The 17,605-nt window shown below is 36.1% G+C and overlaps 1 protein-coding gene across 2 annotated transcripts in view; it reads left to right on the plus strand.

Annotated features, from left to right (window-relative positions):
* The window catches only part of LOC136815719 (uncharacterized), a 50,241-nt gene extending 34,014 nt beyond the window's left edge, over positions 1-16,227 (plus strand). The window contains exons 4-11 of one of the 2 annotated variants that reach the window (XM_067072201.1): positions 1,308-2,867; positions 2,994-3,121; positions 5,999-6,855; positions 7,015-7,056; positions 7,731-7,798; positions 11,008-11,482; positions 15,293-15,361; positions 15,907-16,227. In XM_067072201.1, coding sequence (XP_066928302.1) covers positions 1,308-2,867; positions 2,994-3,121; positions 5,999-6,855; positions 7,015-7,056; positions 7,731-7,798; positions 11,008-11,482; position 15,293 — 3,131 coding nt within the window. In that variant the 3' untranslated portion in view covers positions 15,294-15,361; positions 15,907-16,227. The remainder of the gene's footprint in view (positions 1-1,307; positions 2,868-2,993; positions 3,122-5,998; positions 6,856-7,014; positions 7,057-7,730; positions 7,799-11,007; positions 11,483-15,292; positions 15,362-15,906) is intronic. The other variant, XM_067072265.1, reaches the window with a different exon arrangement.
* Positions 16,228-17,605: the final 1,378 nt, after the last annotated feature.

Genomic DNA, 17,605 nt, shown 5'->3' on the forward strand with positions numbered 1-17,605 from the left:
AAAACTGAATAAACCTAAATATGTAAAATTTTCTTGCTCGCTTCGCTCGCATAATCCTTGATATCATATTGACCTATTGCCATTGTAAAGTTATTCAAAATAATCAAAAATTGAAACAGAAACAAATATTTTTTCCTTATTTTTCTAAGGGCGCATTTTGTGATGCAAATATTGCATCCAGCGAAAGTGTTTTGAGCCAAAACAAAAAAGTCTAAATGAGAAAATTTTCTTCGTCGGCGCTAATGATGGTCGTCTTTCTGTAATCGCTTATATTGTTACTAAATGCAGTATACACAAAAGGATACCGCATGAACTTGGAGACAGTGAAGGGTATTTTATTCTTCGATAATTTACAAAAGTAGGTAGATAGTTCTAAAAAATTTTATATGATTGCATCATCGAACATTCAGAAAAAACTCTTGTGACGCCGCACCGTGTAAGGCAGGTACGTCACTCGCCGTACCAGATTTGTACCAGTAAATGGTCAGTGTTGAAAATAATCAAAGATTCTGAATGAATTGTTTGACCAAACAAGGCATATTAGGGTAACAATTAGTGTGTTAAGGCCAAAAAATTTTCGCGCTCGCTTCGCTCGCTTTTTCCTTTCCACAGCTTTTCTTCAATGAGACAGGGAGTCAAACTTTGGAATTTGCGTCCTCTGGTTGTACCACCTCTTTGAACCTCGCGACTTTCCAGACCATGAATTTGGGCCAAAGCTCGATTTAAATTTATTCTCATAATAAAATATATTTAGGGCCTGCGACGAAGAAATTTCGGGGGGAAACCTTAAAGCTAAGGCTTAACTTTGCACTTACCTCCCTTAGAAAGCAAATTCAGGCAGGGCTTATACCACCGTACGCCAGAGAGGTAGTTTTTTGTAACTTTGGCGTAATAGACGGGATAGACAGACATTAAACATTGCCCTATGAAAGCTCCAATAATTGCAGAGGTCTTAAAGGGTCGACGATGTCGAGAATAAGGTCAAAAAACTGCAGAAAACTTTATGTTGGCCATAAGAAGGTCAAATTTAGCCCAATAAGGTCACAATCGTTTAACAAAAGAATTAAAAACAAAATCAGCGCGTGAACGTGAAAATGGTTTTTTTCGCGCGTGAATACGTGAATTGGCAAAAAATTTTGCGTGAATACGTGAATTGAGGGTCGCCTGGGGGGGGGGCCTCTAGATACTTTTTGATATTCTCGTAATACTATCAATTGAAAAAAATTTAAAGGAAATATTGATAGGACTTTAACTATTTATGGGATCTGATTTTATTGTGACTTTAGGAAACTCTCATTTCTTTCCAGGCAATCATCATCATACAAGTAGGAAAGGAGAAACATTAGTCTACGCTCATAATTGTGGAAGGCCTTCCAATATACACGCATTCGAAGTTTCGGACGAGAATGGAATCACAGATGACGATACATGTATCCCAATCAGCACCGGTCCTTCAGTTGCCAACACTGTCAAAGAATTCAATCAAAGAGCAATGCAGTATTACAAAGACCATATCGGCACCAAAACCTTCCCACCCTCGTATTACGTACGAAATGTAAACATGAAAGAAGTTATCGCCAGTCTTGAGGAACATTCATCGCTTCTTGGAGGAAAAATTCTCGTCGGATATAATCCCATAAGCCATCTCAGAATACTTGGACTCAATGATGAAAAGATCGAGAGTGTTCTGCATTTTTCTGAGTGCCCTGATTACTATGACAACACAATCGTTTGTATTTATCCGAATCGTGGCTTGCTGTTTGTTTTCGTGGTCGGTGAAAACGAAAAACATATTGACAAGGATTTGGCGAAAGTTAATGCAGTCTTGAAAACATGGTGTTATGTTCACAGGCAGATTCTCCAAAATGAACAGTTTACTATTGTTGGAGTTCTCGTTTTACCGGCATCAAGCGACTTGAACAAAATGAAGCAACATCCTTGCTTAAATCTAAACACAAAGAGTCAGGACTTTGTCATTTCTTTCGATGAAAACTTTGGACAATGGTTGACCAACTTCTTAAAATTAATCCGAGATAATCGAAAGCTTTCATCACCTTCAACGCCAGGAATAATGGAAATCATTGCAGGGAACATGATGGCAAGCATGGCACAAACCAAAATCTACCTTCCTCGTGTTTCAGGAAATGACACTATTAACGTTAAGACAATCCTGTTAACTGAACCTCAAATTTCCTGCATCGAAATCCAGTCGAACTGGAAGATGATTCAAGCTTCCTATGGCGCTGGCAAATCAATCACTTTACACGAAATTGCAAGGAAACTGCTGAAAATGAGCAACCAAGACTTGATTATAAACGTTACTTTCGACCCATTCAGTGCACTAGATAAGAAAGTCGACCATTCATTTAACGAGCTTTGTAAACAAGAAAAATTGACACAAAAACGAGAAAATCTCATCTCATTATCGCTTTCTGAAGCTGTTGGTGAAAGAAGGAATGTTACCGATTTTTACAACTGTTCCTCATTACCATCCAAAAATATTGCTGACGTCATGCTTCTCTTAAAAAACAAACACAAACATCGAAAAATACATTTCCTTTTTGATGAAGTTCCGCAAGAGCTGTTCACAAAGACCTACTCGGAAACACTACGTAGCCATTTGGAGAGTGAATTTCGAGAATCAGTGGTCGTGATTGCCCTCCAAAGTGTACAGAAATCTCGAAAGATAACCGAGGAAGGCAAGGTCACCAATTCACAGGAGATTGTTTTAAAAAGCTCAGGCATGGAACTTTTCAAACTACCAAACACAATGAGGATGAGCAGTTGCTTACATAAATTGAAAGAAGTTTTGGAAGGTGAAATCGAAAGTTCGCCCTGCTCCTTAAACTTAGAAATTCGATCGAAAGGTATTACATACTATTTACGTAACATTCTTTTATAATCGTGTTCAATTGCAACAGTGTGCAAGTAAAATATACTCATTTCCATTTATGACCGAAATATTTTCTTACATTTTGATTTTAATTTTTCAGGAAACGTTTTGCTAACAAAAGACGAATCTAACAAGGCCATAATCGAGGAAACCCAATCAAATGGAGATGACGAAAACAGACCGGGTAGCTCTCAATCAACAACAAAAGTTGAATTTCAGGTTAATGAGGTAATTTTGTTAATGAGTGTACTGTTTATAATTAGCTTACCATTCAAATTGAACAATGAAGCTATTTTCTCTTTGTCAGAACCGATAATCTTTTCAGAAATTCTTTTAACAGATTTTTTGTTAAAGGTTTTATTTTTACACAAGTGTTCCTGTTTCATATCAGACACATATTTTATATCCGGACAGTGTCTACCATGCTGATATAAGCAAAAAGATGTTTTTCTTTTCCTGATTCTGACCAATCTTGCTCCACATCCGTATCAATCCAATGTGAAAAAGCTTTTGAATTAAAATTGATGAGTAAGCAAAGGATATCACTCTTATTTGAAAACAAAACCTTTAATTCTGTTTTTCCAGACTAGAACAGGTTAACTTTTTGTGTTGGATATAACAACTTATTTTTGAAATTCCGTTCAAATGATCTAATTCGGATGTAATTTGCTTCTCTATAACTTGTGAAAAAACGTGCTCTCCTTGGCAACACGCCCTCCTCATAGACCCGCTAGCAGGATCTTTCAGGAAGTTGGGGTTTAAATAAAGGACCAAAATTCCCCTGCTGAAAATTCTTGAAAAGTTCTTGAAAAGATCTTATCAAGAAACTTTGTTTATTCTTTTTCAGTTTCTTACTACGAACGTGCCAAGATCTTTCAAGATCTTTAACGATCTGATAAGACTCTTTTATAAGTTTTGAATAAGATTCTTCTCCCTTACAGTGATTCAAGATCTTGACGGAATTTTAAGTAAAAGTAAGTCGGAGGTGACCTGAAGGCTCCACTTTCGATAGCTATCTACCTGAAGGTAGGGGAGGGTTGCTCCACTTACTTGCTGAGCATCAAGCAGAGAGGCATCAAGTACCATTTTGGGAATCTTTGGTGTGACCCGGCCGGGGGTTGAACCCACAACCTTGCGCACCGTAGACGGGTGCTCTACCACTGCACTATGGTCGCTGACGGAATTTTACTACTATCCCCGTTCACTTATTGAATAAGGGCCGAAAGCTTCGCTCGAGTGACAGCATTCAACTGATGACCTCGTCATTAATCAACTATTTCATTAATACAGTCAATGATAACACACACACAAAAGAAAAAAACCACTTACCGTATTTCGAAGCTGACCAAAAACTGTTTCGTAAATACTATCCTAAGAGATTGCTCTCCTTGAGTCTAAAGACTCCTTCTTATGAAAAACAATCATAACCAGAAATTTACGTGCTTTTAAGATTCTTAACTCAAACTTGATAAGAACCACTAAGAATCTTAAAGCTTCTTTGCACGTAATAGTTAGTTAAGATTTGGAAAGTCTCTTTATAAAAACTTTACAAGTTACGCAAAGAATCTTAAAATAAGATCTTTAAAGATCTTTTTGTTGGAAGAAATTTTCAAGATTGCCTAAGAATCGTTGTAAGATCTTACAAAGATTTTATAAGAATCTTACTTATTAAAGATCTTGAAAGATCTTCAACGATCTTTTCAGATCTTATCAAGAATTTTTACCAGGGTCAATTGGGAAGATTAATATATTCCATTTTTTGAGCCAGAAAACTCAGTAGGGATGGAAAAAATAGCACAATTCTTTTTAGAGTATAATTTTCCACTGGGGACTATATTTTCATCAGTTCTCTTTCAATATGAATGGGTTCTACTTGATCTGTGATAAGTGGCTAATTGCCATCGATTTTAAAGCCCCAGAGAGGCTAGTTCTAAAATTCCTGGATGGAAAATGAAGCCACTTATTTCCCAATCAAAACACGTAACCCGTGTGTTTTTCAAATAAAATTTAAAAGTGCACGGCAAACTTAAGTCTTCACTTTTTCTTGCTTAAAAAGGTAGAAGATTCTTCTCTAGCACCTTCGTACGATGACCCAGAAGGCTCAGAACACGCACTTCTAGTTTTCACACACTTCCAGTTCTTATAAAATTTGTGTACTAGAACTTTCTTAGCTCAATGGCCCAGAAGGCTCAAGTGACACTGCGCACTTCTGACTTGTTATCACAGCGGGAAATTTCCAAGCGAGCGGCCCGCGCAATGAAATTTTTTTTTTGGTCTTTAAAATGAATGTCAAGTTACGCAAAGTGAATTAAAATTTCCGAGTTGTTCATATCAAGAGTAACAGGTTAAAATTACCGATTTAAGTGCTGGTCAGCAAAATTTTCCCCTAGTGGCAAAAATCGGTAAATTTTCGGGCTTAAATCGGAAAAGCAAAAAGTGATAGAATATCAACTTTATTTTTTGCATCCACCTTTTCCACCCCTTCCCTCAAAGTAGAACTAATAGAAATGAAACCAATAGCTAGGCAAAGAAAAATAAAGCACCAAAATCTAAGAGGTTCCGTACCATTTACTTCCTGGTATTTCTTCAGATTTGTTTGCTACAAAAAATTCCAAAAATTCCATAGATTTTTTATTCTTTCTAATTGCTTCTGGTGAGCATTTACGCGTCAAAATAATGTTGTTATATATAAATCACAGACCAGATTTACAACTCGTCAAACCACAAATGATTTCGTTATTATCATTAGCTCATTTATTACAACTCGGTATCTATTTTGCTGACCAGAACGGCTCTCTTTCGAGGGGGAATTTGCGTATCTAAAATATTTTTAGAAGTGTGCAGTGTCGTCACAAAAAAACTCGGAAGTGCGCAGTGTCTCGTGAGCCTCCTGGGTCATGACCCTAGACAGTTCTAGTTCACAAATTTTATAAGAACTGGAAGTGCGTGGTGAGCCTTAGGGGCCATCGAGGCTTCAAACTGAGTTTCACCACTTTACCAACTACAGAAGAAAAGCAAGCCGTGACTTTTCTTTATTCAATTTTCACAATTAAACCGTACCTTTATGTTTTAACGAGAAATTTCAAATTACTTCCCATTTATTAGCGAAAAGAAGATCGAGAAGCAAGCGAATCATTTGACCCAACGAAGCTACGCGACCCCGAAAACGTTTTTAAGTCGCAGCCACAGACGAGTGAAAATGAAGAAGTCGTGAAAGAACTGTCCACTACATATACCTATATGAAAGGAAAATGTGGGCATTCTTTCATGAGCTCCTTAAAACCACGAATCTTTCATTTCACCAAAGCTTTCACACCTTTATTTGCTTGGTTCCTTCCGATACTAGCTGCCGTCCTCCAGTTCTGTTTGAATGAGAGAAAGGAGGACGAAGTCGTGGTATTGTGCGAAGATATCTGTCAAGTAAAAATGGTTCAGTATGCCCTGGAAAGGATACACAAGCGTCCAATTGCATACGCACCTTACCTTACCGGAGAATATCCTCAAGACATCCACAAGATGAAGGAAAAATTCGTCAAAAATTTGGACGAGTTGGAGACAGTTCTGATATCTGATTATCGGTCTGTTCGTGGATTGGAAATGGCTCATACAATCATCTTTGTGGATCCAGAAAACGAGGCCAACGCACATTTTCTCGTCGAAGCAATCACACGAACCATAACAAATCTTGATGTCATTTCAACGAAACCTTTTTCACAAAATGCTTCCACGAGTATCGAAAGAGCTTTTCAAAAATATGTCGATGGGACTTTAGCAATCAAGACACACGTTGAATCTAGCAAAGACGCAGAAGATCTTCTGAAAGTACAATTCCAATACAACGAAAAGGACGGCTCAAAACAAACAAAAATCATTTCACAGAAATTGACCGATTTCAGTTTCGACGTTTCACAATCTCTAGATGATTTTAACAAAAATCAAGAGCTATGGCAAAACTATTTCAGGTATAATTTTTCTGTTGAAATTCTCGATTTTCAATGATCTTTATTATTACAAAAAGCTCAATGAGAGGATATAAGTCATATTTTCCAAAATTAGGTGCCCGCTAATCCTTTAACCAAATATATTCCAGACTAAAAAAATACATCATTTTTTTCCTTCAGGATGGTGTTTACTCTTTCAACTTCCATTTCATCTTTGGGAACGTAAGTCAATACAGTTGATGCCCTCTGATTCGGCATTCTGTTATTCGATAAGCTCCCATTATTCATGATATTCATGACGTAATCTTTTATACGGAAGCACCCGAGATAACCCGGAACTAGTGGCAAAATAACAAAAGACTAGTGGCAAATTTTGCCACTAGTTCCGGATTATTTTGTGTGCTTCCGTATAAAAGATTACATCATGAATATCATGAATCAATCAATTAAAAGTCATTTGACAAATTTCCTTTAAATTTCTCATAAAAGATACTTCTTTATCGGACATTCTATCGCTATCATCTCCCTGGGGTTGGGATATTTTAAGATTCATGATTTAACGATTTACGATTCACGATTTGCGATGCACGATTTCCGATCCATGTTCCATGCATAAATTATGCTGATTTATGCATAATCATGCTAATCACAACAAAATGATTTGAAAATGGAGTTTAGTTCGGGGGGGGTCGACATTCTTGAAAGATTCCCTATAAAGACCAAATGTTCTATTTCCTTGATTTTGCAATAAGTGAAGAAAAAAAATTACCCTCGTTCGGGGGGCCCTTCGTTCGCAATGGAATGTAATATTCCAATCTTCATAATTTTTGTTTTTGCTGTTCTGAAAGGTAAAGCTTCTATGGATGATATATATTAATAATTACTCCTGCGTATAGCAACAAATGGGATGGCAAAACCATGAGAAGTGTGACCTTGAATGATGGAACTACGCTCAGTTTTGATGGTAAGTTTGAACCTTTGAACATATAATCCTATAATACACCCCTGTGTCACAGACCCGGTGGACCCTCACCCCGGTGGAAAAATAGGCCAAAAAATCGTCCCCGGTGGAAAAAATATCCTACAATTTCAACTCCACTGCGAAATTGCTCTATGATTTTATCCCCATTGAAAACTGAATGTAAAACATTGCACTCAAAAACCATCCCCACTGGAATTTTCGAGCTGGAAAAAATAGATTTTCTATCCCCATTGGCATTTTGATAGAAATTTTCATCCCCACTGAGGGAAAAAGTTCTACCGGGGCACTGAGACAGGGGTGTTATAATAATTGTAGGCCAATCTATATCATAGGATTTGTACATCTGTTAAATAATATTTTCTATCCAGTTTAAAGGGGAAAAATGCACTATAAATGTATCTGAAGATTTGATTTGATTTGATTTTTTTTTCATCATTCATTTGATTCAATGTTCAAATCATAATCTCATTTCATTGACAGTAGTGAACAAACAGACGATTAGACACTGCCAGACAACAAAGGGCTAACCATACGAGATTTAGTGTTGCGGGTGTGTAGTGGAACGAGTTTTGAGAAATTTTAGGAAAACCGAAATACATTAAACTCTCGAACCCCTACTATTCGAATCTTTCTATAATTCGAACTGAAATATTAGTCCGCTCAGTTGGAAAGTTAATTAAAGTATCGTCCGTAATTATCAAATCTTTTTTTAATTTGAAGAAAATCCTTGGTCCCACGAAGGTACGGGTCCTTATTTTACCCGAAATGCTCACTTTCTTATTATCAATAGCTAAATTTTGTCAAAATTTCAAGTCAATAGCATTTTCCAATCACTAGATACGGTATCCTATGACTGATTTAGTTAAAAGGGCAAATTCGAGCGGATCTGTAAAATAAACGATACCAGCAGGTCTCGAAGTTGTCCCACAAAATTTGAGCAAAAAGAAATTAGAGGGGGTCCTATTTTCGGTATTCTCAGAGACTGATGACGTCACCCAAACCCCTTTTACCCAAGATTCTCAAGGTTTAACGTTTTAGAAATAATTTGAGAATATTTTAAGACTTGATGGCCTGATGACCTCACTTGAAAGGGTTTTTCTCTTATTACGAAATGGGAGGGATACAAAGACAATCAACTGAAATTATAATAAAAGAGATAAAAAAATGTCAATTTCATCCTCAAGGGAACGATTTATTTTTTTTCTTCTCCTGCTATAAAATGAAAGTTTCGTGCGTTTATTTCATTTGCTTTTTATATTTGATGGTGGTGGGGTGACTGGTTTTTGTGGAAAAGTGAATGAATGAATGAACGAATGTAATCGGAGAAATTTCTAGATTTTTTACCTTTCATTTTCTGAAAGTACGGGTGCAAAATTACATTTATTCAAGCTAGGATTTTTTTTAAATAAAAGTTAGTTCAGATTTATATGACGATTTGAGAAACACATTACATATTAGCACGTCTATTTTTTCATCTTTTATCACAATTTCGTGATTCTTTTTCAAAATGAGGCATAGTTTTTTCGGATTGCATCTCAAATAGTTCATGTGTACTTTTCTGTTTTATCTGTGCTGTTTGTGTAATAGTTCACGCAAAATTTCACTTTTGACAAATAATTCTATTTTGAAAACTTTTTCGACTTTTTCACATTTTGAGAAATTTTTCGTGGAATTTATTTTTTCTCAGAATGTGGTCGAGTTTCGTTTTCCGCATTGAAAAAATTAATTTCCTTCTGAACAAAAATTTTTCATCTAAACCAAAAAAAGATTACTTCATCAACCTGGAAGCAAATTTCAATTTTTCAACTTTGAGTCTTGATTTAGTTCTTGAGATCTACATCTTCATTTTTTTCAACTTCAATTTTTTTACCGTCACTAATAAAAATGATTTCTTGCTGAGCAAAAAGTTTTCATTCAAAATTCAAAATTTTTTCGCCATCAATTCGGAAATATTTTTCTCGTTCTGTTTGCAAAATTTAAGCTCCAAAGTATTTTTGGTTCCTGAGAATCGAAGTAACGAAAGTGCCAAATGAATTTCAAATTTTGAAATTTGAAAAGAAGTAAAAATTTTCAAATTTCAAAATTTGAAAAATGAAAAATACAAAAAAATTTTGATTTTCAAATTTTGAAATTAAAAAAATTGTTTATACCCCAATCGACGTAATAAAAGTGCCAAAAGAGGTTTTTAAATTTTAAGTATGAATAAATTGGGCTATTCCATTTTTAAACTGTACAGGGGTATTGACGAAATTTTCAAGGAGGGTCTAAGCCTTGATTTTCCAAGGGGTTTTTGTTCCTTTTTCAGCTTTTCCAAGGGGGTTATTCAAGGTTTATAGGGGGTTCTCCCCTCATAAACTGACATCAGTTGTTTTCCAGCCCTTTTTCACAAAATTTAGTTTTCCAGAGGGTTTGTATCCCAATTTCCAGGGGATAATTTGCTATTCAATATTTCCAGGGGGGCTAGTGAAAAAAGTTCGTCAATACCCCTGTATAATTTTTTTTAGAATAGCCCATTAGAAGGTTAGCAATCTGTGTTGACGTCAACAGGAGGTACACTAAAAGTGCAATAATCACCTAAAGCCCTGCAATTCGAGTGATTCTATCTTTGAGAGAATTGATTGGTTGATTAACGTCACGTGACCCGTCAATAGACTTTTTGTTCCTAGTATACAGAAGTGTGATTTGCACACACTGTAACATCATAATTTGACCTTAAGAACGTTTAGGTAATCAACTTTACCATATAAGGCAAAGAAACCACGTTATGGGGGTTTAGAACGATGTTTACTTTCGACTAATATAGCCTAATATCTGAGACAATAGGCAAAAAACAGGTGGATATTTTGTCCCTTCAATTTCACGAATATGTTTTTTCAAAGATAATTCTATTAGTTTGCTTCTTAAATTTCAGATAAATGAAAAAAGTGTGACAAATATAATTTTTAAAATTTAAACCTTTAATTGGCACTTTTATTACAACGAGCTTTGTCCAATTTTAAGCAATACTAAAAATTTTCCATTTTTCATTTTTCAAATTTTGAAATTTGAAAATTTTTACTTCATTTTAAATTTCAAAATTTGAAAATCATTTGGCACTTTCGTTACTTCGATTCTGAGATATCGAGAGTCATTTTTTGTTGAATTTTTTTTTTACTCGGTGAAAGTTTTAAATTTCTTCTTTTTTTCTTCAGATGTTTGGAAAATTTTGAAGGAAAAGAAATTCGCGAAATTCGAAGAAATTTTCCACCAAAAACCGAACATCGTCAACTCGATGCGTGGTGTATTTGGTTACACACTTCTCATGGAGGCTGTTGTTGAAGATCGTTTCGACGTTTTCGTTCACTTGATGAATTATCCTCAAGATTTTTCACTCGTGGACAATGAAGATGGTCTGAACGTTCTTCATCTTGTTGGTTATTATGGAACAGTTCGTCATTTGGAACAATTTGATCAACAAACAATCAAAAAGTTGATCAACGGAAGAGACGGATGGAACAGAACATCATTGCATCGTGCAGCACAGGGCAACAATCATGACGTCATCAGATGGTTGTTGGCCAAAGGAGCGGATCATGAATTGAAAAACAAAGATGGTCAACGCCCTGATGAACATCCTGATTGTGATGGTTTTACCAAAGAAATCTTTCGATCGTTTCGTTCGTCTTGGTAAGGAAAATATAAAATTTTTCATGATTTTTTAGGGTTGAAATATTGTGTTTATTTAACAATAAGTAGTTAAATCGTAGTTTAATTTTAAATCGTCTAAATCACTTATTCCGCCTGCGGTACTACCGGGGCGTCCCGCCTGCAAGTAGCCTTACTTCTCACTTGGTTCCGTGCGATATTGGCTATACTCTCAAAGCACAAACAAGGTTTAAGATGGCGGTGTTCAAGTCCCAGAAATTTTTTATTGTGCTTCAAGAATCGTATTATATCCTTCGCTATCGATTCGAAAACATCATGTAATTGAGATCAGTGGATACTTTGAGCATGGAAGTTCGTAGAGAGTAAAGTATTTTGTGCATTGGACCGTTTACTTTGCACAATAAGACACTGTTTTGTAGTGCAGTATAATGGGCTTTAACAATCTCGTATTCATGTTGAAACGAGTTGAGTATGGGCTTTGTGGTGTCCTGTTGTAACGGATTTTTTGTCAAAGTGTTACAGAAGAAATTTTGTTAGAAATACACGAGACACCAACCAATGAGATGCCAAATGACATGCTGAAATGGCTAGGGAGATTGTCGCTGCTGGGCGTGGTGGGATGTTGGCCTAGGAGATTGTCGCTGGAGATGCTGAGATGTTGGTCAAGGTGATTGCCGTTGGATATGCTGGGATGTTGGCCAAGGTGATTGCCACTGGATGCCGGGATGTTGGTCAAGGTGATTGCCGCTGGATATGCTGGGATGTTGGCCAAGGCGATTGCCGCTGGGGTGGTGTTTCGAGAGAGTATACTTAGAAATAGCTGTCTTGAAGACGGAACTGATGACCTACATGTTAGTTTGGTCTAACTAAAACTTATCACACCTGACCACTTAACTTATTCTCAAATATTGCATCAAAATTGCATGTTCACTTTGACATTTTGAAAAATTTTCTTGTGTAAGGAGAGATAGATATTTCAAAGTACTCATAAAAAAAAAAAACAACACATGTTTGAAACTTCAATTCAGCTGGGTGGATTTTATTATGAGATTCGACAAGAGGATAAGAATTCGTGGCTCAGGCAGAGCTCAAAGACTCTCCTTTACATCTAATTTACAATATAATCTTACACTGAGGCCCCCTTTTGGTTTGGATTAAGGTCATTAAGAGGTTAAACTATACTTATAATATACTATTATAGTTATTTGATTATATATTAACTTAGTTTCTGATTTATATTTATAACTAACTATATTGACTGAGTGTATAGCATAGTCATGAATTTCTATCTAGAGGCTAGAATGAAGAGGCAGTTAACATAAAGGGTCAACAACAAGTAATCAAAATTTTATACAGACAAGTAGTGTATCTAGAGTATTTGTTGATCAACTAGAATTTTCTTCTTCAGAAGAGGCTGGTTTAAATGTACAGAAGGTGAGTCAAGGCAGAAGATTGACAAAAGCCAATACAACTCGAGTAGAATAATATATGGAAAACCAGGAAATCAGTGTTTTTGTTTTAAAGGGTGACAATTTAGTTGAATAAAGCTTGGGCTATTCCCAGACCAAAGTATACACATCGACCAACATTAACAGGCATAAAATGAGAGTTTAAGGGAAAGTTCCGTTTATTTACGCATGCTGCAAAATCAGTTTTTTTTTTTTTCTGCAGTAAAATTGAATCTTGGAAAATCATGAAATTAGTTCTTGGCTAATTCAAAGGCTAGGCCAGTGGCACTCCAGATGTTACAATAAATACGAGAGCTTTGTGAGTGTGTTATGTGTGTTTATGTCCCAGGTCGGGTCCAACTCAAGGGGAGTCACTTCTTTGAGGGAATTTCAGACGGCGGTTTGGTTCTCTCAGAAACCTTGACGGCGGTCGGGTTTCAACCCTAAAAGTGTCTCAGGTCGGGTCCTACTCAAGGGGAGTCACTTCTTTGAGGGAATTTCAGACGGCGGTTTGGTTCTCTCAGAAACCTTGACGGCGGTCGGGTTTCAACCCTAAAAGTGTCTCAGGTCGGGTCCTACTCAAGGGGAGTCACTTCTTTGAGGGAATTTCGAACGGCGGTTCGGTTCTCTCAGAAACCTCGACGGCGGTCGGGTTTCAACCCTAAAAGTGTCTCAGGTCGGGTCCTACTCAAGGGGAGTCACTTCTTTGAGGGAATTTCGAACGGCGGTTCGGTTCTCTCAGAAACCTCGACGGCGGTCGGGTTTCAACCCTAAAAGTGTCTCAGGTCGGGTCCTACTCAAGGGGAGTCACTTCTTTGAGGGAATTTCGAGCGGCGGTTCGGTTCTCTCAGAAACCTTGACGGCGGTCGGGTTTCAACCCTAAAAGTGACTCTGAGGTCGATGTGTGAGTGTATTGTGTGATATAGGTTTTATCGTTTCCTAGGGATTTTTCTAAGATTTTTAAGTTACATTCATTGTATTACTTTAGACTGGAATTATTTAATTGAAATTTTAAGGGAATTTAGGGGTACCTGGTTCCCAGATAGCTAGGTGGTAGTTGGGTTTCAGCCCTCAATATGGTGGGCTGGAAATCTGGCAAGATCATCATAGTTTGTATTATATCGCAGGCTGAGTTCGTTTTCTAATAGACTATGACAGGTAGTTGCTTGGCTCACGTGGTACAGGGCAAGTTTTTTTCGTCACTACCTCTCACAACGCTCAGTGCTTTGGTGGCGTGATGCAGGCACAAGTTATTTATTTTTTGTGTTTTTCATTTTCTATAACTTCTTCATTTTTAATGGTACTAGGTTATTGGCAAGTAAGAATATCAATAGAACTACCAGTGGCTAGATAGTTGTATATAGTCGTTTAATTAATTTAGATTTCATCATATTTAGGATTTATCATATTTTTTTATTGGTTATTTCCTCCCTTTTATTGTTACGTTGTCTGGTCAGTCTGCAACCATTGTCTTGTTTTGGGGATACCTTCGGTTGGGACTAAATTTTCCCCAAAACTGATTATGGGTTAGCCAAATATGTGAACGCCAAACTTAATTGAAAAATGTCTCAATCTATTCTACTCCCCTCCAAACAGATGAACGAATTTGGAAATTAAATGTTTATTTAACAATAAGTAGTTAAATCGTAGTTTAATTTTAAATCGTCTAAATCACTTATTCCGCCTGCGGTACTACCGGGGCGTCCCGCCTGCAAGTAGCCTTACTTCTCACTTGGTTCCGTGCGATATTGGCTATACTCTCAAAGCACAAACAAGGTTTAAGATGGCGGTGTTCAAGTCCCAGAAATTTTTTACCTCCCTCCCGCCCTACAGATATTGGTTGCCGGCAACCCTATTTCTAGTTTATGTTAGTTTATCACTAGCAGGGGACTAAATTTTCCCCAAAACTGATTATGGGTTAGCCAAATATGTGAACGCCAAACTTAATTGAAAAATGTCTCAATCTATTCTACTCCCCTCCAAACAGATGAACGAATTTGGAAATTAAATTCGGAGTTTAAAAATTTTTTTTTTTCTATTATTGCGAGAAGTGTTGAAACTTTTTTTTTTTTTTTTTTTCAATAGAAATGAAAAGTTATTTAGAAAGTCTTTAAAATTTTTCAGTCGGATAAATTTTATTTTTTCGGAGTTCGAATGAATGAAACGGATGAATTGATTCGATATTTTTATTGAGATTTTTCATCGCATTGAAGCAGACATATTTTGGAGACGGTTGAAATTTGCAAATAGATGGTTGTTTGTGAAAGGTTTTCTCAGGTTGTTATGAATTTATTTTTTGGTGGAGAAAGAAATTGTCCTTTTTATCTCTTAAGATATTGTTCAAGTGTTTTGAATGTTTTTCATTCGATTATTTATTTTTCAGATTGATTGATTGTTTCCATTGTTTGTTTCATCGTTTCCAATGACGTCGTCGGTTCCAAATTATTTCCACGTAAGTATATTTAATCATGTACTTGGTTTCCAGCTGATATGAAATCGTCTAAAGCCTAAATTTTTTGAACAAATGAATCAATTCAAAAAACATAGAAAGGAGGGCTTGGTTAGCCTGTACCAAACTCTTCCTTGTGAACTGAAAAGACCAAGGGAAATTCAGTATGATGTACGGTTCGGACTTTTATGTGACTGAGACGAATCCACGCAAGTCTCGGTTGTAAAGAGTTAAACTATTTTCAGAATTAAGCTTCTTTAATTTTAATTAGTCGAATAAATGCAATATTTCTTTCTGTAGTAAAAATAGCGTATAAAGCCAAAAATACCTCAATTTGACCTTAAAGTAAGAAAAGGGGTTCTACCTCAAAGAAGTTTAGTAGTTCTTATAAAAGACTCCGTATTCTGTGTTTTTCAAACTTTTCCACTACATCAGATTTTCAGCATTCTCATTAGCCGCCTTTTACTAGTTTTATAAAAACTGTTTATTCATCTTCGAGTCAGCAAGTTTTTTTTTGCTATTAACCTCCAAAATTTTTTTATTCTTAGGTTCCCAGCACGACAGCACGCATGAGAAGTTACAACACCCGTCGTTTTTGACGCCGTTTCTACGATTACGTTATTTATTCATTCCCCGTCTCTACAGTTCTGTTTGCGTTCAAACATTACTACCTTCATTTTGGCTTGTTTTTAGATGTATTTTTACCACTTGAGACTAACTTGACTATTATTACGTCAACCGTCACTAGTTTTGGTGGCGTGCCTATCTTACACCCTTACGTTTCCGCCTTATGGATTACCTTGGTTGAATATGAAAAATAGTACAGTGCTAAAACTGATGTCGCTATTGATTTCGATTGGTCATTTCCCTTGCAAATATCCGACTCATACTCATCCGACTTATTTTTGCTAACTCGGTGAAATTTATTGTTCAGTAGTCAGGGAAAAAATTTTAGATACTATTTTTAGTGGAAAACCCTGTCAACAGTGACCTCGGTGAAAGCATTAATTTTTCTATCCTTTGCTCTCAGGAATTTTTTGTATGGTTTAGGTTTGACACCTCCACGGGTGAAACAATTAAGTTTAAATTATCTACAATCATGGTCGAAATAGAATGAGAATTCCGGTTATTTTAACGTTTTTCAAGATTTAAAGTTCTGGCGAGAAAGTCGATTTTGGGCTATCTCTTTAACTTCATCGAATATTTCAATTTGGGAGGGGTTGGCAGACTTCCAGGCTATATTCTGAGCCTTTTGGACTATTTTTGAACTTTTGGATCCTCAGATGCTGAGATCCTAAGTCTTAAGTCTAGCGTTAAAACTCAGAGTTAAAACTCTACCCTTCAAACCTACTTAAGAGCACTTACAAATCGATTGTGGTTTCAAAACTTCCCGGTGGATTTCCTTTTTTTCTCAAATATTACGACCATGATTGTAAGTACTGTCAAAGTTTCACGATCTTTCTCGAAAGAGACTCATGGGCGCTAAATATTGGATGGTTTCGATTTGAAATTGCTCTTAATTTCAAGCCGATGAACGTTTTTTTTTGTATATATACGACAAATATTTGTATTAATTTAGATAAGAATATTTTATTGTATACCGCTGTTTTTGATGATTTTTTGAAATTTCGACATTAAAAAAAAGTCAGGCTTTTTTTAAATAACTTTCGAACTACTTTTTCAAACCTAATGTATGATAGCTCCAAATTCAAGTTAGAGCATCTTCTATACGATAAAAAAAGTATGAACAAAAAATTTAAATCCTGAAGCTCACAATATCTCGACAAACCAAAAAATTTTCTCTCGGTAATTTACTTTTCTTTATGAAAAATTTCAAATCGACCTTAGAGGCGATTTGAGACGAAAGAAAGAAAGCCTGAATATCTTGCTCTAATTCTTTTCTGCTTAACTGTTTGGGAGAGAGAGAAATATCGTCCCCAGTGGAAAATTGTACTCTCCTACTGAAATTAATCAGAAAAATAAGCAAATCCTCACTGCAAAATATTGTGCTATTTCTTCCATCCCTACTGAATTTTCTTGCTCGAAAACAATGAAATTCAATCACCATTGTAAAAAAATAGGGTACGCTTATTTTGTAACTCTCCCATTTTTGACTTTTTTGCTAGCGATTTTTAAGCGAACGGCAATTCTTTTTCTCCCCTTTTCTGTATTGATCTTTCAATTTGTCAATTTTTGGCCATAAAGTGAAAGCCGTATTTTTTTCCTTTCTCCAATTTTCTATTTTAA

Source organism: Clytia hemisphaerica, unplaced genomic scaffold (genome assembly GCF_902728285.1).
Source record: "Clytia hemisphaerica strain Z4C2 unplaced genomic scaffold, Clytia hemisphaerica genome assembly, whole genome shotgun sequence".
NCBI lineage: Eukaryota > Metazoa > Cnidaria > Hydrozoa > Leptothecata > Clytiidae > Clytia > Clytia hemisphaerica.